The sequence below is a fragment of the Glycine max genome, chromosome 17 (assembly GCF_000004515.6).
Source record: "Glycine max cultivar Williams 82 chromosome 17, Glycine_max_v4.0, whole genome shotgun sequence".
NCBI classification, from domain to species: Eukaryota; Viridiplantae; Streptophyta; class Magnoliopsida; order Fabales; family Fabaceae; genus Glycine; species Glycine max.
Window position 1 is genome coordinate 26,544,838 of NC_038253.2, and position 24,902 is coordinate 26,569,739.

Consider the following 24,902-nt stretch of genomic DNA (forward strand, 5'->3'; position numbering starts at 1 on the left):
GAATAAAACTGCAACAAATAAAATTGATAACATTTCATAAAGCAAGATAAATTTGCATATTTAAACACATAAACTACTTGGTAAATCAAGGCATACATACTTTCTATGCACGTTAAAAATCCGATAAAAAATGTTTTTTTTTCAGAAAAAAAGGATAGAAGTAGAATCTTAATGCATACATGTTGTTGCATTACAAAACAACCAACCTTTGTTCACTGAAAAAAAAAATTGTTTCTTTACAAGAGTGTGATAAAAGTAGAATCTTTGATAAAGAGTCAAAACAAAATCACAATTTTGTTAAGAGAGAAGAAGCATATCATACCATTTTTCTATAAGGTTTATGTTTCATCATGTGCAACACCACCACCTTCGCCATTGGAATCATCGAAATGAGTTATCCGACGATTTGCTGCAATATCTCTTCCATCATCATTAGTGTCATTGGCCTTACACTCTTTGGGATCACTCTGGTACTCAACCCCTTCTGGATTAAAATGCAACATTGAGAATAAAAGTGACTTTTACGATGCAATTAAATGACACAAACCACCATCCCATTGTTATTGTCTATTTATTTTTTGCCAATTAATTCAATTTGACATCAAACATGTGTTTAGAATTTGCTCCGTGAAATAGTGTATGGGAAATATATCAGGTGTGGTTGTCATTTAATGAATCCCACTAATATAGCAATTAAGACCAAGAATAGGTTTTTTTTCGTAAATACACCTTCTCTTTCCTACTTTTTCTCAATCTACACTACTTTACAATTTAATTCCCAATATACACTACTTGGAACTTTTTCTCTCCTTTTTTGTTTTTTTTTTAATTTAAAATCTTATAAAATATAAATATTATATTATATTTTTTTAATTGGTTTTAAAATTACTTATTTATTAAATTAAATTTTATAATTTTGTTTTTAATACTTTTTAAAGAAAATGATATCATTAAATATAATTTTTGTTTTATTATTTAATTTACTTGACATATATTTTAGGTGAATATTTGTATTTAAAATATGAATTTTCTAATATAATTATTTTTAATACAATTATATTACTAAATATAATTAGTTTGTTTATGCCATTAGATTTAAATAAAAATGAGAAGACTTTTTGTTTAACAATTTATCTATAGAAGAACATTATATTGCATTATCAATAAAAATACTTAAACAATTACACTTGAATAAGGAAAAACTTAAGATGGAGATATATTAAGACAATTGTTTATGCTATGAACATATTGCCGGCAAATTTCACATTTTTTCCTACTTTATGATTCATTTTCTTCTTCTTCCTCCATCTCAGTAGGAATGCGAGTTGAAATGGGACGACCAGTCCTCTCCTTCTCTTGGATCAGGACCCTACTCATTGATGTGTAAAATGTGTGTTATAAAGTGAATAGCATCAGCATATAAATTAACTACAAAAGTACATACAAAGTAACTAAAAAATCGTACTCTAATTTTATCTATTTTTTTTATTTTTCTTTATCTGTGTCGCAACGTGCGCTTCGCGGGCGAGCAAGGGCGGGGCTCACGGGTGCGCCTTCCAAAGGAGGAAAGGTGCGCGGAGTCGCCACTAACGTTTATTTGTGGAAAACGTTGGAAAAACCGAAGGAAACCGGTCAAAATGAAAATTCTAAGTTCGGGAGTTGTATTTACGCTTGAGGAAGGTATTAGTACCTCTTACGTTTGTCTCGAAAGACAACAGCCTTATTTCTAGAATTTGTGGAATTGTGTTATCTTAACTTTATTTCTTTTTTATTTTTTGAGGTCGACAAAAGCGGGGCTTTTGCTCCTACGTACCCTTCTTTGGAGAGGAAATCAGACCTACGTAGTTCTTCCTTATGCATGGATCAAGTGATTCTTTTTTACTTGAAGGGTGATCATTTTAAGGCGTTGGACCTTAATAATGATCCATTTTACTTAGTAAGAAACTGAAATGATAAACTTTCAAAACCCTATTTTTGTGGACGAGCTTGACTAGGCGAGTTGATTTTAGCCTTAGTTTCACTTTAGTTATTAGTCAATTCAATTCAAGAATGAGAAATCCCAAAGAGAAAATGTCCGATTGATTTTTCGCTTTACTTTACTAAAAGGTATTTTTTGATTATTATATTATTATTTTACCTCTTTTTTGATTTCCAACGTGGTTACGGAACGACCGAACGGTCGGAATTCATTTTAACCAAAATTAACGGATGATACAATTCAAACGATCGGTGGAAATTTATTTTATTTTTAGATTAAGCGAGAAATGACTTAAATAAATGGCTTAAGCACGTCAAAAGAGGGTATAAAAAGTAAATGAAAACGGGAATGAAAATACATGAAACAAAATGTGGACCACCACGGGTACATATAATGAATTGAAAAGCTTGGTTTGAGGTACTTACCCGTTGAAGACTGAAGAAAACGAAGAACGAACGATGAATCTTGAAGAACGGTCGAGAATCTTCGCATAATTACTCACGGAAACGTTACGGAAGCGCCTCGGCTTGGATTTTCTTCACGGAACTAATTTTCCTCAGCTATTCCGAGAGAGAGAGAAGTGCCTAAGGGGCTGAACCCTTTTCTTCTTCACTTCTTCCCCTATTTATAGCAAAATAGGGGAGAAGCTTGCCGCCCAGCTCGCCCAGGCGAGCCAGGTTGCTTCCTCCAGAAGCAACAGCCTTCTGGAGGAATCTTCTGGAGGGCCCAAGTGGGCCTGGTTGCTATTTACACCCCCCTTTTTACTAAATGCACCCCTTTCTATTTTTTTGTAATTCTTTTTCCGTAACGTTACGAAACTTTACGAATTTCGTAACGATACTTATTTTCCTTCCGCAAGGTTACGAATCCTTACGGATTATGTATTTACTCTTTTTTAGCTTTCGAAGAAGTTACGGAAACTTACGGATTGCGCAAAAACATCTCTTTTCGACTTCCGCCACATTACGGAATTTCACGGATCGTGCAAGCCTGCTTCCTTTAGATTTCTGAGACATCTCGGGACTTCATTTATTGTGCAACAAAGGACGCCATGTATCTCAAAGCGGCTAACCAAAGATTGCGTGTCATCAAGTAATAATCCCCGGACGAAATTAGGGTATGACAGTTGCCCCTCTTTACTTACCTCTCATCGGAGATAAGAGGAAAGCAAAGATAGGACACTGATTTCGTCCGTCCTGCCCTTTTCGCGATGACGACTCTCATCTCTACTTCTTCTTTTTTCTTCTGCACAAAACAAAATACAAACAACAACCAGAACAACCAATATAATACAGATATACACATATACACATACTTGGCGAAGGAACCGATCTGGAAAACAACAGAATAACGTGCTTCCCAGTCATCAGAAGCTTCACACTTGATAATGGAGAACACATGAACAGCGCTAGGCAATGACATTCATGGTACTCCGAACAAAGGTGGAGTATGGAGGATTGCCTTGAGGGTCCGCACTTAGGCAATCATGAAACTCAGCTCCAAACTCGAAAGTGGAGGACACATGAACAGCCCTAAGCAATAACATTCATGTGGCTCCAGAAAAGGATGAGAATGGAGGATTGCCTTGAGGGTCCTCTCTTAGGCAATCATGAAACACAACTCCAAACTCAAAAGCGGAGGACACATGAACAGCCCTAAGCAATAACATTCATGTGGCTCCGGAAAAGGACAAGAATGGAGGATTGCCTTGAGGGTCTTCTCTTAGGCAATCATGGAACACAGCTCCAGACTCGAAAATGGAGGACACATGAACAGCCCTAAGCAATAACATTCATGTGGCTCCGGAACAGGATGAGAATGGAGGATTGCCTTGAGGGTCCTCTCTTAGGCAATCATGGAACACAGCTCCAAACTCGAAAATGGAGGACACATGAATGACAACGCAATTCATTCACGTGGCTCCAGAACAGGATGAGAATGGAGGACTGCCTTGAGGGTCCTCTCTTAGGCAATCATGGAACACAACTCCAAACTCGAAAATGGAGGACATTGAACAGCCCTAAACAAGAACATTCATGTGGCTCCGGAAAAGGATGAGAATGGAGGATTGCCTTGAGGGTCCTCTCTTAGGCAATCATGGAACACAGCTCCAAACTCGAAAATGGAGGACACATGAATGACAACGCAATTCATTCACGTGGCTCCGGAACAGGACGATAATGGAGGATTGCCTTGAGGGTCCTCTCTTAGGCAATCATGGAACACAGCTCCAAACTCGAAAATGGAGGACACATGAACAGCCCTAAACAAGAACATTCATGTGGCTCCGGAAAAGGATGAGAATGGAGGATTGCCTTGAGGGTCCTCTCTTAGGCAATCATGGAACTCAGCTCCAAACTCGAAAATGGAGGACACATGAATGACAACGCAATTCATCCATGTGGCTCCGGAAAAGGGTGAGAATGGAGGATTGCCTTGAGGGTCCTCTCTTAGGCAATCATGGAACACAGCTCCAAACTCGAAAATGGAGGACACATGAATGACAACGCAATTCATTCACGTGGCTTCGGAACAGGATGAGAATGGAGGATTGCCTTGAGGGTCCTCTCTTAGGCAATCATGGAACACAACTCCAAACTCGAAAATGGAGGACACATGAATGACAACGCAATTCATTCATGCGGCTCCGGAACAGGGTGTTGGCGGGACCGAACGGTCCACCGGGTTTTTCCACCTAACAGGATAACATGCTTTTTGCAAAGAAAAATAAATCATTCACGAGAGCACCACATCTTAGAGAAACAATATACTTGTGCCATGGGTAATCTTCCTTGCAACCGAGAATGAAGGGTAGGACGTCAACTTCTAGCTTTCAAATGAACACGCAGGGGAAACATGGGGCTAAGCTGAAAATAAATCACTCATGGTGTATAAAACTCACAAGGCAAGTGTCTTATCCTATTCCCAAACCAATAACTGCACCATGACTCTATTTTGCACGTGACTTCCTATCGAATCATAGATCAAACGTACGATCACGGACCAATAGGATTTTCTCGAGGTCAGCGTTTTTGGAGAGGAAGCTGGGTGTTTTGGTCTTTTCCTCTTTGTTCATGTGGGGTGGGATATTGCCAATCAAGAATGATTCTGAGTGGCAATCTGGCTTTGGGGACTTTCTATCCTCTTTCTTTCATTGATCGAGAATTGCTTCTTTTCCCTTTTCACTTCCTTTCGATCTTTGATCGGGAATCCTTCCTTTCATTTCTTTTGTTCATTTCTTTATTTTCATCTTTTTCTTTTCTTTCTTTCCATTTCTTCCTTCAATTTTCCTTCCCCATCCCTTTCTTTGGGAAATCGGGTTTTAACATTCCATTCGCTCTCCCTTGAGGAGATTTCACTGTCCTTTGCTTCGGGGAAAGGAGGAGGATTCTTTTGATAGGTCAAGGTTCAAAGAGGTCTAAGGTTGTGTCTCAATGGGATCTTTTACCGTGGGAACCCCAATCTTGATATCTGGGGCGAGACAAATTTGGGTGTCAAGGGGTCGCTCGTGGCCCGAACTTCCGCATTATTCCATAAGGCACGCGTGACAATGATGATTTGAAAATAACGTGCAAAATTAGTCATGGCTACAGCCAGGTGGGCCCTCAAGCATCCCGTTTATGGCATTGTGATACTACGGTTGGGAATTTACACAGACAAACCCAACGTTTCCAATTTACGTTCTTTCATCAGTTCAATGAATTCATCCACCCTTATCTCAGTTCATTCCGGAAAATAAACTCTTAGCATCAGTCCCTTGTTTCCAGAAGATGCATTTGCTCTTTACGAATGATTTATACTTATTAACTATAACATGTCGACCTTCGCGGTCTTTCTTTCTCTTTACTTTTTGTTTTATTTTTTTATATATGTTCACTAAAACTATACACATGTGGTCCTTTATGAGGAAAACCTTTCTTTGTACATCTATATGACAAACTTTTTCTGTACACGCACTAGAATTCTTCTTTTTTACGTCACACGGTCTATATACAAACCCTATTTATATTCAAAGATTTTCATTTTTCCCAACACACACTTATGGTTCACACAAAAGTTTCTTCATATACACTCGTTGCTCACACACACAAGAATTCCTTTCCACGCATTATTTACACACAAAAACCTTCTATACACATTTTCCTTTTACATACATGTATAAATAAAAACCTTTTTCTTTTCTTTATGAACATGACTTTTATTCACAACGCTTCTTTCTTTTTATTAGGATTTTTGGTTCATTTTATTTTTAGGACGACGTTCCTAAATGAAAAAAAACTCTACACGGTTCTGGAATCTCAACAAGCACTATTGAAAACAACGAAACAAGTACTGAGGTAACAACTCAAACGATATGTATGTACAAAACAAAAGTCAAAACATGAAACAAACGTTAGTCCCTTAGTCAAACAAAAATAAGATGATATATACCAAGAAAAAATGGAAACAAAAAGAAATATGGATCAAAGAATCTCCCAATCATGCGGCTCCGCTCCCTCCTAAGAAATCAAGTAACTCGGTCATCTCTTCGTCCTCGCGGGCCTCATCTGCCTCATCGGGAGCCTCTGTTGGTGCCCCTGCTGGTGCCTCTCCTGCCTGGGCCTCAGGCCAATCCCCAGGCCACGCGACCTTTGCCCTGAACTGGTCCGGAGTAGGGCACGGAAAAGAAGTAAAGCCCTGACTCTGGAGGCTGAGACTCATCTGATAAAGACAATCATGAGTCTGTACATGTGCCCGGTGGTTGGCCGCCTGCTGGCGAACCAAATGCCGCAAATACTGCTCCGTGTCAAATGATCCGGCTGGACCAGCCTGATGAGGTGGCGGCGCGTCCGCGGCCTATGGTGCATCACCCTGGACCTGTCTCTGCGTGCAGTACTGCATCAAACGGGATCCACTGACCCCTCACCCAGGACCTCATATCACCCACGCCCTCCTCTGTTGGCCAAGCATTGGCATAAAATTCGAGGACTATTTCTGGATCGAACTTGGCCATGGGGGTAACCAGCGATGCCCACCGCCGGCGACCTATCTCCTCCTGGAAATCAATATACTTGTCGTCCCTGAGCTGGACGCGTCGCTCCCAGAGAAATGACCATCCCTTGATGGCCTCAAAGCGCTGCTGGTGTACAGCGCTCCTAAAGCTGTGACTGTCATACTCGGGAGCAGAACTAGTTCCTTCAGCCACTTTATCCTTCCTAGATCTCTTTGAGGCAAGTTTCCTCGAGGCCATTTCCTGCGAGAACAAACATTCAGAAGTTAGTTCTACAAGATAATGCTTATCTTAACGCAAAAATGTCATGTGAATCCCTCTGATTTAGACCAAACCCATATGATCCATTCATGCACACACGCATGTGTAGAAAATACCCTATTATTTACATCAACATACAAGGATATTCAAAACATTCTAGTTACCACACATATATATATTTTTTCGGAAAAAATACTTACACGCATGCTCAAGGTATTGTGCCAAAATTACATATGTTCCTATCATAACTATTTTACTACCACAAACTACCCGCACACATTTGAAGTATTTTATCAACATACAAATTTTGTTGTTTCACTCATTTTTATTTATACATATATGCACATTGGAGAGCCAATCCCACGTCACACACACACTTGCATTTGAAAAGGAAATTTCATGTCATCTACCTACTCTTGAGGAAAACTTTTCTTTGTACATCATATATTCATTTGGGAAGCATTCTCGTGCCATCTTTGGCATGGGTACATTTTTGAAAGACTTCTTATGCTACTTATCCACAAATATACATATTTTGAAATGCATTATTTACTATTCATTCACTTTGCAAGGTATTTTTATGCCATATATTCACACACTTTGCAACACATTTTTATGCCATATATATTTACACATATATCTACACACCCTTGAAAAACATCTCCCATGTTACTTAGGTGCAAAATGCCAATCGTGGGGCAGCCCAAATTCTTACAAACAAGTACCTATTTTCATGCTTTTCTAATCCTAAAACCAAATTTTGGATTCCTAGCTATAAACATGTTTCCTTGCATGGAAGCTACAAATTTAGGCTCCTAAGCTTGGGATTGCATTTGGGCATCTATTTTGACTTTCCTATGCTGTCTCTACATATAGAAAACAACCCCATCACCCCAATTTTGCAAAATCATATTCATTCATCATTGGGGCATTTCACCGAGCACTTGGTGGGCGCATGTTTGAACACAAATTGCAAGAGGATGGGGACAATGTGGCATGCCCCATTGCTTCATCCAAATCCTTAATTCAAGAAAACAAGCACCCAAGCAAATCGAAACTGCCTCACAAATATAAGCATGTTCTCCCAATTTAAGGCACCAAAAGATGAAGAAAGCACATCAATGGAAAGCAAAAACACCAAGGATGGAATACTTACTTGTTGGAGTGAATTGAAATACCAAAAATGAAAGCAAAACGTGATCAAAAGGCTTAGGGGAGCAAGAAACCGCAATCCTTCGTGTTCTTTCTTTTTTGAATGAAGGGGGGGAAGTTTTTGGATACAAAAACATGCCCCTCCTTCGTTTTTTATATTTTGAGTGCAGGGATTGCTCGCCCAGGCGAGCTAACCTGCTACTTTTTTTTTTTTGAGGGGAACATTAACCATGTCCCCTCCTTCTTATGGGCTAGCGTTTGCCTAACTTGAACTTACTTAAGTTAGAATTAGGCGTCGATTACTCATTTAAAACAAACAAATAGTAAAAGAAACTGCGAACACAAAGGATACTGGGCTGCCTTGCAGCGACGTTCTCTGCTTGTTTAGCGCCGGGAAGGGGCAACGATCGGTCGGTCGTGACCCTAACCCTACTTGCATCCGTCCCTATGTACCTGCGAGTAAGAGCCAAGATGATATGCGACCAATCGTGAGCAGTCATCATCTTACCTTGGTTGATTTCTGCCATTGACTTGTCTTGACTCCTAACCGTGGCCTGAGACGATTCCGCTCCTCGCTATCACAAGATATGCATGTGCATGTGCATGTACGAATGTTTCTAATGCGATGATTTTATTTTAGTGAAGGCTGGTTAGATTTAATTTTAAATAAGCATTTGGGGCACCCCCATACACCGAGCGAAGAGGGCTCAAGTTATAACAAATCTAAAACACAAAGTTTGAAACACCAAAGGGAGGACTAAAACCCCGCCCATCTTTTCTTTTCAAAGAAACAAGACAAATACAGTGAATGGGAATCCATAGAGGAAACCAAGAGGAACGAGAAAAACTCAGAAATAAAAAACGTGCAACGGTCCTCTCGATTGCCCGAGACTTCAAGCGTAATATCGTTTAACTACATCGGAGTTCACGGGCGAAGGCAATTCCTCGCCATCCATGTGGGTGAGTATCAGAGCACCCCCAGAAAAAGCTCTTTTTACCACGAAAGGTCCTTCATAATTCGGGGCCCACTTGCCTCGATTATCTTTTACAGCGTGGGACATCTTCTTCAGCACGAGGTCCCCCTCGTTGAACTTGCGCGGGCGTACCTTCTTGTCGAACGCGTTCTTTATCCTTCGTTGATACAAACGCCCATGGCTCATGGCGGCCAAACGCTTACCTTCAATAAGGTTAAGTTGGTCGTAGCGTACTTGAGCCCATTCTGACTCTTCTAGGCCTGACTCCGCCATTATCCTCTGAGAAGGAACTTCTACCTCAAATGGGAGTACTGCCTCCATCCCATAAACCAAAGAATACGGCGTAGCCCCAGTAGAAGTTCGTACCGAGGTTCTGTACCCGTGTAGGGCGAAAGGAAACATCTCATGCCAATCCTTGTATGACACCGTCATCTTTTGAACAATCTTCTTAATATTCTTATTCGCAGCCTCTACAGCCCCATTCATCTTTGGTCGATAAGGGGTAGAGTTATGATGCTGGATCTTGAAGTCTTCGCACATCTCCTGCATCATCTTATTGTTCAGATTGGTGCCATTGTCAGTAATGATCTTCCTGGGGAGTCCGTATCGACAAATCAACTCCTTCTTTATGAATCTAACTACCACATTCCTTGTGACGTTAGTATAGGAGGCTGCTTCGACCCATTTGGTGAAGTAATCTATCGCCACTAGAATGAAGCGGTGACCATTCGATGCCTTGGGTTCGATGGCCCCAATGACATCTATTCCCCACATAGAAAAAGGCCAAGGGGCGGACATAACATTCAGAGGATGTGGCGGAACATTGACATTGTCTGCGTATGCCTGACATTTATGACACTTCCTTACATGAGCGCAGCAATCACTTTCCATGGTGAGCAAATAATAACCGGACCAAAGGATTTTTCTGGCCATAGCATGCCCATTGGCATGTGTCCCAAAGGAACCCTCGTGGATCTCCTCAATCATGAAGTTCGCCTCCTTGGCATCTACGCATCGTAGGAGGGTCATGTCGTGGTTTCGTTTGTACAGGATGGTACCACTTACAAAGAAACCAGTAGCCAATCTCCTCAACGTCCTTTTGTCATTGTCAGAAATCCCTGGTGGGTATTCCTTGTTCTCGATATACTGCTTGATGTCGAAATACCACGGTTTCCCATCCCGCTCTTCCTCTATTGCATAACAATATGCCGGCCTGCCTTGAGATTTGAATTCGATGTATGGCAGATCTCCGTGTGGGGCAAGTTGAAACATGGATGCCAGGGTGGCTAGTGCATCAGCCATTTGATTCTCTTCCCGAGGTATGTGGTGGAAGGAAATTGCGTCAAAGTACTTGGCTAACCTCAAGATGTGAGTTTGATAGGGTATCAACTTCGAATCCCTAGTTTCCCATTCTCCTTTTAACTGGCGTATGACCAAAGCTGAGTCTCCATACACCTTGAGTAGTTTTACATCAAAATCAATGGCCGCCTGAACCCCGAGGGCGCATGCTTCGTACTCGGCCATATTGTTGGTACAATCAAAACCTAGCCTAGCCGTGAAAGGAATACACTGATCATCCGGGGATACAAGGACTGCCCCTACTCCGTGGCCCAAAGCATTAGACGCCCCATCGAAGCAAACAATCCATTTGTCTATGTCCTCGTGCGTCCGCTTCTCTTCAAACAGGGCCATGATATCTTCATCTGGGAACTCGGGATGCATCGGCCGATAATCCTGGAGGGGTTGCTGGGCCAAATAATCTGCTAAGGCACTTCCCTTTACCGCCTTTTGGGTAACGTAAACGATATCGAATTCAGATAATAGTACCTGCCACCTAGCGATTCGTCCCGTGAGGGCCGGTTTTTCAAAGATGTATTTCACGGGATCCATTTTGGAAATAAGCCACGTGGTATGGCTGAGCATGTACTGCCTAAGCCGATGTGATGCCCATACCAGAGCACAACACGTCCTTTCCAGCATTGAGTAATTCATCTCACATGCAGTAAACTTCTTGCTTAGATAGTAGATGGCCTGTTCCTTTTTTCCAAAATCATCATGCTGACCCAACATGCACCCCATAGACTCGTCCAACACGGTCATGTACAGGAAAAGGGGTCTTCCCGTTACAGGTGGCATGAGTACCGGGGGATTCGCGAGACTCTGTTTGATCTTCTCGAAAGCCTCTTGGCAGTCACTGTTCCATAGGACCACTTGGTTCTTACGTAACAGTTTAAAAATGGGTTCACAGGTAGGGGTGAGCTGCGAGATAAATCTCGCGATATAATTCAACCTGCCCAAAAATCCCCGAACCTGCTTCTCCGTGCGTGGTTCCGGCATTTCAAGGATGGCCTTCACTTTCTCGGGATTTATCTCTATCCCTTTCTGACTCACAATAAATCCTAGCAGCTTCCCTGACTTCACCCCAAAGGTGCACTTGGTTGGGTTCAGTTTTAATTGGTATTTCCGCAATCTTCCAAACAGCTTACGCAGATTGACAAGGTGTTCGTCCTCAGTCCGAGAATTGGCAATCATGTCATCTACGTAGACCTCTATTTCCTTATGCATCATGTCATGGAACAATGCCACCATGGCGCGTTGATAGGTTGCCCCAGCATTTTTCAATCCGAAGGCCATCACTTTATAGCAGAATGTCCCCCATAGGGTGACGAAAGTGGTCTTCTCTATATCTTCGGGTGCCATCTTTATTTGATTATACCCCAAAAAACCATCCATAAACGAGAAAAGGGCGAACTTGGCTGTATTATCTACCAATATGTCAATGTGTGGCAGGGGAAAATTGTCTTTAGGACTGGCTCGGTTCAAGTCCCGGTAGTCTACACACATTCGAACCTTGCCGTCTTTTTTCGGGACTGGGACAATGTTGGCCACCCACTCCGGGTACCGTGCCACAGCTAAGAAACCTGCATCGAACTGCTTCCTTACTTCTTCTTTAATTTTTAAAGACATCTCGGGTTTCATTCTTCGTAACTTTTGCTTAATCGGGGAAGACCCAGGATTCAAAGGCAACTTATGCTGCACAATGTCGGAATCGAGACTGGGCATGTCTTGATATGACCACGCAAAGACATATTGATACTCTTCAAGAAGGGTTATCAAGCCTTGGCGGATAGGCGCGGTGTCGCAACCTACCCTTCGGCGGGAGGGCGACGCGTGACTCGCGGGATGCGTGTTCCACGAAAGGAATACGCGCGGAGTCGCCACCAACGTTTATTTGAGGAAAACGTCGGAAAAACCGGAAAAGACGCGATCTACGAACTTTTAAGTGAAAGGCTCGGGAGTTGTATTTACGCACGGGGAAAGTATTAGCACCCCACACGTCCGTCCCAAGGGACGGCAGCCTTTAATCGAATGTGCAAACATGACTTTGATTTTTACGTTCCCTTTTTATGTCTTTATATCCTTTATACCCTTTTTATATTTTTTCTCTTTTTGTGGTCGACAAGGGTGTTTCCCTTTGCTCCTACGTATTCCTCAATTGCGATGAGGAAATCAGACCTACGTAGTTCTTTCTTATGCGTGAATCAAGTGATTCTTTTTACTTGAAAGGTGATCATTTTAAGGCGTTGGACCTTAAAAATGACCCATTTTACTTAATAAGAAATTGAAGTGATAAACTTTCAAAACCTATTTTTGGGGACGAGCTTGACTAAGCGAGTTGATTTTAGCCTTAGTTTCACCTTAGTTATTAGTCAATTCGATTAAGAATGAGAAATCCCAAAGAGAAAACGTCCGATTGATTTTCCGCTTTATTTTACTAAAAGACATTTTTTGATTATTATATTATTATTTTACCTCTTTTTTGATTTCCAACGTGGTTACGGCACGACCGAACGGTCGGAATTCATTTTAACCGAAGTTAACGGATAATACAATTCAAACGATCAGTGAAAATTTATTTTATTTTTAGGTTAAGCGAGAAATGACTTAAATAAAATGGCTTAAGCACGTCAAAAGGGGGTATAAAAAGTAAATGAAACGAGAATAAAAATACATGAAACCAAGTGTGGACCACCACGGGTACATAGAATGAATTGAAAAGCTTGGTTTGAGGTACTTACCCGTTGAAGACCGAAGAACGATGAAGAACAAATGAAGAACGTCGAAGAACGGTCGAAAACCTTCGCGAAATTCCTCACGGAAACGTTACGGAAGCGCCTCGGCTTGGATTTTCTTCACGGAAACAATTTTTCTAAGCAAATTCGAAAGAAAGAGAAGTGCCTAAGGGGCTGAACCCTTTTTCACTTCACTTCTCCCCCTATTTATAGAAAATTGGGGGAGAAGCTTGCCACCCAGCTCGCCCAGGCGAGCAGGGTTGCTTCCTCCAGAAGCAACAGCCTTCTGGAGGAATCTCCTGGTGCCCAAGTGGGCCTGGTTGCTATTTGCACCCCCATTTTTACTAAGTACACCCCCTGCCTTTTTTTTGGTGATTCTTTTTTCGTAAAGTTACGGAAACTTATGAATTTCGTAACAATACTTGTTTTCTTTCCGTAATGTTACGGAACCTTGCGGATTGCATAATCATCCCCTTTTTTGACTTACGGAATGTTACGGAACCTTACGGATTGTGCATCAATATTTTCTTTTGATTTCCGGCATGTCCCGGAATTTCACAAATTGCCTAATGATGGGTGCCAAGCACCTCACAAGGACCAAAAAAAAGTTGCATGTCATCAAGCAAAGGTCCCCGGACGAAATTAGGGTATGACAGTTGCCCCTCTTTACTTGTCTTTTATTGGAGATAAAAGGAAAGTAAAGATAAGACACTAATTTCGTTCCTCTCGGTTGACGAGAGTCGCGGGTGACCATAAAATCTCCGCATGCAAATGACTTGTTGTTCCCGGGGGAACAAAAGGTGCAGAAGACGATGTCAGTCTCTGCATGCTATCAAGCGTTCTGTCTTACAGATAGCAAAAGAAAGTTTATACGGATAACCACTCGGGTATTTCCGCCCGTCAGCGTGACTCAAAAGTCAGTATGACAGATCTTGTGAGCGCGGAAGATGATGTAAATCTCCGCGTGTCAACGGGCTTGTCGGCCGCGATTGACGAAGGGCGCAGAATGACCATAATTTGTCTATGCGTGCCATCGGACACGACTGTGTCTGAATGGCAAAAGGTGTGCGGAATGACCATAATTTGTCTCCGCATGTCATCGGGCCCGCCGCCTCTGGATGGCAAAAGGGTGCAGAATGACCATAATTTGTCTCTGCATGCCATCGGACACGACTGTGTCTGAATGGCAAAAGGGGTGCGGAATGACCATAATTTGTCTCCGCATGTCATCGGGCTCGCCGCCTCTAGATGACAAAAGGGTGCAGAATGACCATAATTTGTCTCTGCGTGCCATCGGACACGACTGTGTCTGAATGGCAAAAGGTGTGCGGAATGACCATAATTTGTCTCCGCATGTCATCGGGCTCGCCGCCTCTGGATGACAAAAGGGTGCAGAATGACCATAATTTGTCTCCGCATGTCATCGGGCTCGCCGCCTCTGGATGACAAAAGGGTTCAGAATGACCATAATTTGTCTCTGCGTGCCATCGGACACGACTGTGTCTGAATGGAAAAAGGTGTGCGGAATGACCATAATTTGTCTCCGCATGTCATCGGGGCCCGCCGCCTCTGGATGACAAAAGGGTGCAGAATGACCATAATTTGTCTCTGCGTGCCATCAGACACGATTGTGTCTGAATGGCAAAAGGTGTGCAGAATGACCATAATTTGTCTCCGCATGTCATCGGGCCAGCCGCCTCTGGATGACAAAAGGGTGCAGAATGACCATAATTTGTCTTTGCGTGCCATCGGACACGACTGTGTCTGAATGGCAAAAGGTGTGCGGAATGACCATAATTTGTCTCCGCATGTCATCGGGCCCGCCGCCTCTGGATGACAAAAGGGTGCAGAATGACCATAATTTGTCTCTGTGTGCCATCGGACACGACTGTGTCTGAATGGCAAAAGGTGTGCGGAATGACCATAATTTGTCTCCGCGTGCCATCGGACACGACTGTGTCTGAATGGCAAAAGGTGTGCGGAATGACCATAATTTGTCTCTGCATGTCATATGACCTCAGGGTCAGTATGACAGAGATTGTGGGGCGGCTGACAAAAGCAAGGCTCTTGCTCCTACGTATCCTTAATGAGGAACTCAGACCTACGTAGTTCTGGATAACTTGTGAGACTTGAAAAAGTCTCGGTGTTTTCTCCACTAAAATGCAAACATGCTTTAGTAAAGAGACAAATATTCCAACTGATTAGAGCAGCATATGCTTTTTGGAGTGAAAAACAATGCGTCTACCGGGGAAAGAGAGTCTGCTGATGAAACCCCCCATAACCATAAATGAGATTTTGGATGTTTAGCATTTCGTTTCTAAATGACCATTTAGAGGAAACACCGGGTTCGACAAAAAGTAGAAGAAAATCACTCAAAGTGTATCAATCTCGCACAGGTAAGTGTTTCATCCTAATTTCGAACCATAGATATGTCATGACTTGACTTTGCAAATTATTTCCTATCAAATCAAAAATTACATGCGTGATCATGGATCAATAGGACTTCCCTTGGGAATGGGTTCTTTTGGTGGTTTTTTTATTTTTTTCGGCTTTTGTGTGTTTTTGGCCTTTTCCTTTTCTGTTTCTGTTTTGCGCGAGGCGAACAAGTCACCGACGCACAGGATTTTGGTTGGTAATCAAAGGGAGAAGACCACTTTCAGGTCATGGTTTTCTTTCCCCCCCCCCCCCTTTTTTTTGTTCATTTGGTGACAATTCTGTATTGTACAGATATTGTCCGGTCAAAAGACCTATCTGCACATTTCTTCTGATTTCTTTCGATCCTTGATCAGGAGCTTTCTTTCCTTCCTTTTACTTTCTCCCACTCTTTGGTTGAGAATTTTCTTTCTTTTCTTTTCGCTTTCTCCCACTCTTTGATTGGGAATTTTCCTTCTCTCTTTTTTTTTTTTGATTGGGAATTTTCCTTCTCTTTTTTTTTTGATTGGAAATTTTCCTTCTCTTCTTTTTTCTTTGATTGGAAATTTTCCTTCTCTTCTTTTTTGCTTCCGAGGGTAAGGATTGACATTCTCATCCTGGGTCAAGGTTTATGGTGAGTTAGGATTTTGGCTCAAAGCTTGTAGAATGGCCAGACATGATACATGTCAGGGTTTGGTTTGGTTTAAGGGTAAAAGGGATGCCCCACATTATTTCCATGACACAAATGCAAAAATGATGATTTGGAAACTTTATGCAAAACTGGTCATGCACGCACCTATGTGGACACTCAAGTGTCAAATTTTTATGGTCATGTGATGCTAGGGCTCAGGATTCATTTCCTCTATTTTAAATCAACCCAATATTTCCAAAATATGTTCTTTTATCAATTTGTGCATTCATCCGAGTCCATTTTGGGTACTCGAGAAAATTTCACAGCATTCACCCTTCAGGTGTACACACATTTTTTTTCAAAAACCAGCTATGATCGGCGAATTTCCCAAAGAAGAGTTGGAAGTCATCTCTTTTCAAAAGCATGTCGGTTTTTCAGCTAAACAACTTATTTTTCTTTTCTTTTTCCTCTTTTTCCCTTACTTGCTCCCTTCTTTTCTTATTTGCTCTCTTTTTCATTTTTTTTTTATTTTCATTTTTATTTTTATTTTTATCATGATTTTTGTTTGTTTTATTATTATATTTTTTTTTGGACGATGTTCCTAAACGAAGAACTCTACACGGTTCCAGAATTTCAAACATAATTGATAGTAATGATATAAACACTAACGCAAAAACAAACATTAGTCTCTCAAGTCAAAACATAACATAAAAATGATAAAAGAAATATGAAAGAAAACATGAATCTGGAGATCTCCCAGTCATGTACCTCCACTCCCTCCCAAGAAGTCAAGCAAATCGGCCATCTCCTCGTCCTCGTGGGCCTCCTCTCCATCGCCGGGAGCTTCTGGGGGCGCCTCTCCTGCTTGGGCCTCGAGCCAATCCCCGGGCCATGCGACCTCTTCCCTGAACTGGTCTAGAGTAGGGCATGAAAAAGAAGCGAAGCCCTGGCTCTGCATGCTGAGGCTCATCTGGTACAGACAATCATGGGTCTGTACATGTGCCCGGTGGTTGGCCGCCTGCCGGCGAACCAAATGCCGTAAATACTGCTCCATGTCAAATGACCCAGCCGGGCCAGCTTGATGAGGTGGTGGTGGCGCGCCCGCGGCCTGTGGAGCATCCCCCTGAGCCTGTCTCTGGGTGCAGTACTTCTCAATAAAAGCTCGGGTGATGGGCGGCCGAATCACCTTGGTAGGTGTAACGGGGACTCCAAACGACTGGTAGAGTCCTGTGATCAGCGCGGGAAATCCCAGGGCCCTGTTGGACTTATCTGGATCCAAAGGGTGCCTGGTAGGCGCCATACCTGCAAAAATATAGATGTCATCAGCGATTAACTGAGCCACATGGATGCTCATCCGCGTCAGGATGGCGTACACCAGCTGACACTTCGGCAGGGGGAGGTCGGAATTATGGTCGGTGGGCAGGATGTTGCTGAGCAGCAAAGTCATCCATATCTGAGTCAGGGTGGTCATATTGGTGCGCATGATCCGCACCCGTCTTCCGGCAGCAGTCCGGGCAAAATCCTGCCCCGGTATACATTGCAACTGGGCGATGGCCTCCTCATCGAACCCATCAGACCGGTTCCTCCTCTGGCCATACTCGCACTCCTGGCCCTCTTCCAACACCAACGGATATCCCAGGAGATGGCCGATAGCATCTGCATCAAACGGGATCCACTGACCCCTCACCCAGGACCTCATGTCACGCACGCCCTCCTCTGTTGGCCAAGCATTGGCGTAAAACTCAAGGACTACTTCTGGATCGAACTTGGCCATGGGGGTAACCAGTGATGCCCACCGCCGGCGACCTATCTCCTCCTGGAAATCAGTATACTCGTCATCCCTGAGCTGGACGCGTCGCTCCCGGAGAAATGACCATCCCTTGATGGCCTCAAAGCGCTGCTGATGTACAGTGCTCCTAAAGCGGTGACTGTCATACTCAGGAGCGGAACTAGTTCCTTCGGCCGCCTTATCCTTCCTGGACCTCTTTGAGGCAAGCTTCCTCGGGGCCATTTCCTGCGAAGGCAAACATTTGGAAAGTTAGTTTTACCAAGAAATGCTACTCTTAAAACAAAAATGGCATACAACCTCCTCCAATAAACACAAACATCAATGTAAATTTAGAGCAAACTCATGCACATACTTCCTTACGAACATTCACTCGCACAAGATATTCTTCTAACTAAGAAAAATGCACCCATGCACAATCAAGGCACCTTCGTTACCTAGATTATTTATATGTACTTCCAAGGTGTATTCGTTACCTACATCACATTCACTTCCTTGGCTAAATTTACATACATGCATACTCAAAGCATTTTGGCTACCAAAAATTGCACACGTGCACATTCTGGTATTTCTAATACCTATGCATATACAAACTTTGTGATGAATCTTGGCTATCTACACAATAAGGTGCTACATTTCATGCTTTATTCAAGTGTTTTTGCTACCTAAAGCCGCATGCAAATTCAAATATATTTTCTTTTGCTGACTAAAATTGCATTCAAATTAAAAGGTATCTTTGTAAGGTATTTTCTTTACATAACATGCAACATATATATATTTTTGTGAGACATTTTGACTACCAAAAATTACATGTACATACATCCAAGTATTTTGCTACCACACCCAAAGTGTAAATTGCCAAAGGTATTTTGCTACCTATTCTAAACCTACACATTTATGATGAGTAAAATTCCTAAACATCTAGGCGTAGGGAAATTATTGTAGCGTGGCTCATAGCTGATTGGTGGCCAAAAAGGGTAACTTTACCCAATATGCACCCCTTCTTGTGTTCTTTTGCATAAAAACTTTGGTTCCTAGGCCTAGGACATATGTGGGGCAATTACTCTAGCCTTTTCGAAACTGAATGCATGTCCCAAAAAATAGAAAATATGTGCAAACCAAATTGCCCCATGGGTTGTTTCCCTACGAAAATCACGCGCTAATGCCATTGAGGCATTTCACCGAACACTTGGTGGGCGCGCGTTTAGGCATCAATAGCAAGAGAACGGGGACAATATGGCATGTCCCATTGCTTCAAAATGCATTATAGGCCTAGGGCCATCTCATACAAACCCCCAATTCAACCCAATCAAGCAAGAAAACAAACCAAAATTGCCCCACATATTTGAGCACATTCCCACAATTTAGAGCACCAAAAGGAGATCAAAATACACCAATGAAAAGCTAGAAAGCTTAAGGATGGAATACTTACTTGTTGGTGATGAATAAAAGCGCAAAACAGAATCGAAGAATGCGAAAAGTAGAGATCCTAGGGCTGCAAACTCGTAAATTCCGTGGGTATGGCTTTTGAAAGGGGGGAAAAGAAGTTTTTGAATGCAAAAACGTCCCCCCTTTCGTCACTTTTATATTTTGGTGCAGGGGTTGCTCGCCCAGGCGAGCTCAGCTCGCCCAGGCGAGCTAACCTGCACTTTTCTTTTTTTGAGAGGAACATTAACCATGTCCCCTCCTTCCTTATGGGTTAGCGTTTTGCCTATTTGAGCCTACTTAAGTTAGAATTAGGCGTTAATTACTAAAAAACAAACAATGGTAGTAAAATACTGCGAATTCAAAGGATACTGGGCTGCCTTGCGCGACGTTCTCTGCTTGTTTAGCGTAGAGAAGGGGCAACGATCGGTCGGTCGTGACCCCATCCCCACTTGCATCCGTTCCTAAGTACCTGCAAGTAATAAACAACCAGGTATGGCCAATCTTGACCGCGTCGTTGTCTTACCTTGATTGGTTTCTGCTGTTCATGTTTTGTCCCTACCCCAGAAGATAGCTCAAGATGATCTTGCCCCTGTTTTACCACAACAATATGCATGCGTATGCGTATGCATGAATGTTTTCGAACGCAGCAAATTTAGTGAAAGTTGGTTTAGGTTCAATTTTAATTAAGCGCTTGGGGCATCCCATGAACTGAGCGGAAGGGCTCAGGTGATCACAAATTAACGCAAGGTTTGAAACCAACGTGAGGACTAAAGCCTCGAATCCACGTTCATTTCTTTAAAAGATTGTAACGAGAGATACTGTAGACGGGGAATCCCTGGGGGAAATCCAGAAAACACATAAAGATAAAAAAACATGCAACGACATCCTTAATTGCCCCAGATTCTAAGCATAATATCGCTTGACGACATCAGAATTCACGGGTGAAGGTAGCTCTTCGCCATCCATGTTGGTAAGCACCAGGTCTCCTCCGGAAAAAGCCATCTTCACAACAAAAGGCCCTTCGTAGTTTGGGGCCCATTTTCCTCGAGTGTCCTTGACAGCATGGGACATTTTCTTTAGCACAAGGTCTCCCTCATGGAACTTGCGCAAGCGTACCTTCTTGTCGAATGCACTCTTCATTCTTTGCTGGTACAAGCGCCCATGACTCATGGTCGTTAAGCGCTTACCCTCAATGAGGTTGAGCTGGCCATAGCGCGTTTGAGCCCACTCTGATTCCTTTAATCCGGATTCTTCCAAGATCCTTAATGACAGGACTTTTACCTCAAACGGTAACACAACCTCCATCCCATATACCAATGAGAACGGCGTTGCCCCAGTTGACGTTCGCACTGAAGTTCGGTAACCGTGTAACGCGAATGGGAGCATTTCGTGCCAATCTCTGTATGACACGGTCATCTTTTGGATAATCTTTTTGATATTCTTATTGGCCGCTTCCACGGCTCCATTCATCTTTGGCCGGTAGGGTGTGGAATTGTGATGCTGGATTTTAAACTCCTCGCATATTTCCCCCATCATCTTGTTATTCAGGTTGGTGCCGTTGTCCGTGACAATCTTCCTTGGCAAACCATATCGGCAGATGATCTCTTTCTTAATGAACCTGACCACTACACCCCTCGTGACATTGGTGTAGGAAGCCGCCTCGACCCACTTGGTGAAATAATCTATCGCTACGAGGATGAAGCGATGACCATTCGAGGCCTTGGGCTCAATGGCCCCGATGACATCTATTCCCCACATGGAGAAAGGCCAAGGGGCGGACATGACATTCAGAGGATGCGGTGGAGCATTGACATTATCTGCGAACGCTTGACATTTGTGGCATTTCCTTACATGGACACAAAAATCACTTTCCATGGTAAGCCAGTAATAACCTGCTCTTAGGATCTTCCTGGCCATAGCATGCCCGTTGGCGTGCGTTCCAAACGAGCCCTCATGGACTTCCTCGATCATGTGATTCGCCTCCCTGGCATCCACACAACGCAGGAGTGTCATGTCGTGGTTTCTCTTATACAGTATGCTTCCGCTCATGAAGAAACCGGCCGCCAACCTTCTCAATGTCCTCTTATCATTGTCGGCAATCTCTGGTGGGTATTCTTTGCTTACGACATATCGCTTGATGTCGAAATACCAAGGCTTACCGTCTCGTTCCTCTTCTACTTGGCAACAATGCGCGGGTTTGCCACGACACCAAAATTCAATGTAGGGTAGATCCCCGTGCGGCGTTAGCTGGAACATAGACGCCAAAGTAGCAAGCGCATCCACCATTTGATTTTCCTCGCGGGGAACATGATGGAAAGAGATCTCATCAAAGGTTTTAGCCAATTCCTTGATATAGGCTTTGTAGGGTATCAGCTTGGGATCTCTAGTTTCCCATTCCCCTCTCAGCTGATGGATTACCAACGCTAAGTCGCCGTACACCTTGAGTAGTTTGACATTGGAGTCAATCGCTGCCTGGACGGCCAGGGCGCATGCTTCATATTCAGCCATGTTGTTAGTGCAGTCGAATCCTAGCCTGGCTGTGAAAGGTACACATTGATTGTCCGGAGAGACCAATACTGCTCCAACGCCATGACCTAGAATGTTTGACGCTCCGTCAAACCATATGGTCCATTTGTCCCGATCTTCATCCAATTTTTCCTCAAACAAGGCCATGATGTCCTCATCCGGGAATTCAGGATGCATGGGCTAATAGTCGTTAAGAGGCTGTTGAGCCAAATAATCTGCTAAGGTGCTTCTTTTTATCGCCTTTTGGGTGACGTAAACTATATCAAACTCGGATAGCAGGACTTGCCACCGGGCGATTCGTCCCGTGAGAGCTGGCTTTTCAAAGATGTACTTAACCAGGTCCATCTTGGATATCAACCAGGTAGTATGGCTCAGCATGTACTGCCTTAGGCGATGGGATGCCCATACTAAAGCACAACACGTTCTTTCGAGCAAGGAGTAATTCATTTCACAGGTCGTGAACTTTTTACTTAGGTAGTAAACAACGCGCTCTTTCTTTCCGGATTCGTCATGTTGCCCCAGCATACACCCCATTGACTCGTCTAAGATTGTCATGTACAAGATGAGAGGCCTTCCAGGTACTGGTGGCATAAGCACGGGAGGATTCATAAGGCACTTCTTGATCCTTCCAAAAGCCTCTTGGCAATCCTCATTCCAGCGATCAGTTTGGTTTTTGCGTAAGAGCTTGAACAACGGCTCACAAATGGCGGTGAGCTGCGATATGAATCTGGCAATATAATTCAAGCATCCCAGGAAGTCTCGGACTTGCCTCTCAGTACGGGGTTCTGGCATCTCAAGGATGGCCTTCACCTTTTCGGGGTCTACCTCTATCCCTTTCTGGCTCACAATGAAACCAAGCAATTTCCCTGATTTGACCCCAAAGGTACACTTGGCGGGGTTCAACCTTAATTGATATTTCTTAAGCCTTTCGAACAACTTCTGCAAGTTGACAAGGTGTTCTTCCTCGGATTTAGATTTAGCAATTATGTCGTCCACGTAGACCTCGATCTCTTGATGCATCATATCATGGAACAAAGCTACCATGGCCCGTTGATAAGTTGCCCCGACATTCTTGAGTCCAAAGGACATCACCTTGTAACAGAACATCCCCCACAGGGTGACGAAGGTAGTCTTTTCCATATCCTCTGGCACCATCTTTATCTGATTGTAACCGGAGAAACTGTCCATGAAGGAAAATAAAGCGAAATTGGCCGTGTTATCTACGAGGATATCGATGTGTGGCAAAGGAAAATTGTCCTTGGGACTGGCCCGATTCAGGTCCCGATAATCCACACACATTCGTACTTTCCCATCTTTCTTAGGGCCCGGTACAATGTTGGCAACCCATTCTGGATACCAAGCGACGGCCAGAAAACCAGCGTCAAATTGCTTCTTCACTTCTTCTTTTATCTTCAAGGATGTTTCGGGCTTCATCCTTCTCAGTTTCTGCTTTACCGGGGAACACTCGGGATTTAGAGGTAATCGGTGCTGTACAATGTCAGAACTCAAACCGGGCATATCTTGGTATGACCAAGCAAAGATGTCTTGGTAGTCTTTTAGCAGGATTATTAATTCTTCACGGATAGGTGCGGCAATACCTGTGCCTATTTTTACTTCCCTTTTTCCACTGCCAATTCCCAAGTCTACTAGTTCTGTTTCTTCTTGATGAGGCCCCATTTCTTGGTCCTCATGGGCGACCATCCTTTCTAACTCCGGGGGAAGTCCCACATCCTCGTTCCCTTCATCTTCCGTTTGATTCGTTTCTTGCTCGAAGTTGATAGGCGGGTCCCAGGTATTAGTACCTTCAGGGGACTCGTCATCGGATCTGCCGTTTCAGAAATAAAGAAGTAAACATGCAAATGGATGAGAATGGGTAGAGACGTAGGAACAGATGAAGAAAGATCCTTGTATTATAAATTTAAAAAACAAAATACACAGAGCCTTAACCAAAAGAAAAACTCTAAAGCCTAGGCCCAACTATAGAGCTTTTAAAACCGTAAAGGTTTACATTATGCTTGCTGCGTAAATGTCGGGGCGTTCCTCCACTTGCCAATTTCCCAGCCGGAAATAAGGAGGGCATGGTCGTACCAAATCCAATGTACTCGGAACATCATCTTCGTATATCGCGACCACTTGACCTTCGTCTCCTAGACCCGCGCTTATAAAGCTTCTACTTATGTGGCAGGGCGGGCTTCCTTCACTTTCTTGTCTCAACCGCGAGCTTTGACCACCGCTCTTCCTTCCCGCGATGCTTCTCTTTATATCTGCCTGAGTGGGCTTATAGCGTAAACCATACTTTCCACGATTTCCTTTGGCATTTATCAGGCTAGTTATGCCGCCGTTGTCTTTGCCTAAACCCATTCCGGGTTCGTAACCGTTCCCCAACATAACTCGGGCCATCATTACTGCTGCATCGGATAGGCAAGGCTGCCCAGAGAAGGAGTCCACGGAGGAAATGCTTACCACCTCAAAAGACTGGAAAGCGGTTTCTAATGACTCCTCTGCGGCTTCCACATAAGGCATAGAGGATGGACAGCTCATCAAGATGTCTTCCTCGCCTGATACGATGACAAGATGCCCTTCCACTACGAATTTCAACTTTTGGTGGAGTGTAGAGGGAACAACTCCCACTGAGTGGATCCACGGACGCCCCAACAGACAGCTGTAGGGGGGGTTAATATCCATTATTTG

At 43.3% G+C, this 24,902-nt stretch overlaps 1 protein-coding gene across 1 annotated transcript; it reads right to left on the bottom strand.

Annotated features, from left to right (window-relative positions):
- Positions 1–1,278: 1,278 nt before the first annotated feature.
- LOC112999938 (uncharacterized) lies at positions 1,279–24,291 on the bottom strand. The gene is made up of 4 exons (XM_026126358.1): positions 24,262–24,291; positions 10,367–11,614; positions 6,495–6,679; positions 1,279–1,369 (listed from the first exon to the last, which is right to left on the bottom strand). Exons 1-4 carry the CDS (start codon positions 24,289–24,291, stop codon positions 1,279–1,281), a joined length of 1,554 nt encoding a protein of 517 aa, XP_025982143.1.
- Positions 24,292–24,902: the final 611 nt, after the last annotated feature.

Bases quoted from the DNA above. Each gene is read 5' to 3' on its own strand.
- LOC112999938 (XM_026126358.1), bottom strand. From the start codon at position 24,291: ATGCCCTCCTTATTTCCGGCTGGGAAATTG. The intron at 11,615-24,261 runs GCAAGTGGAGGA...TTTATCTCGCAG, and splicing joins TATTTCCGGCTGGGAAATTG to CTCACCCCTACCTGTGAACC. The intron at 1,370-6,494 runs GTTACTTGATTT...ATCAATGAGTAG, and splicing joins GAGGACGAAGAGATGACCGA to GGTCCTGATCCAAGAGAAGG.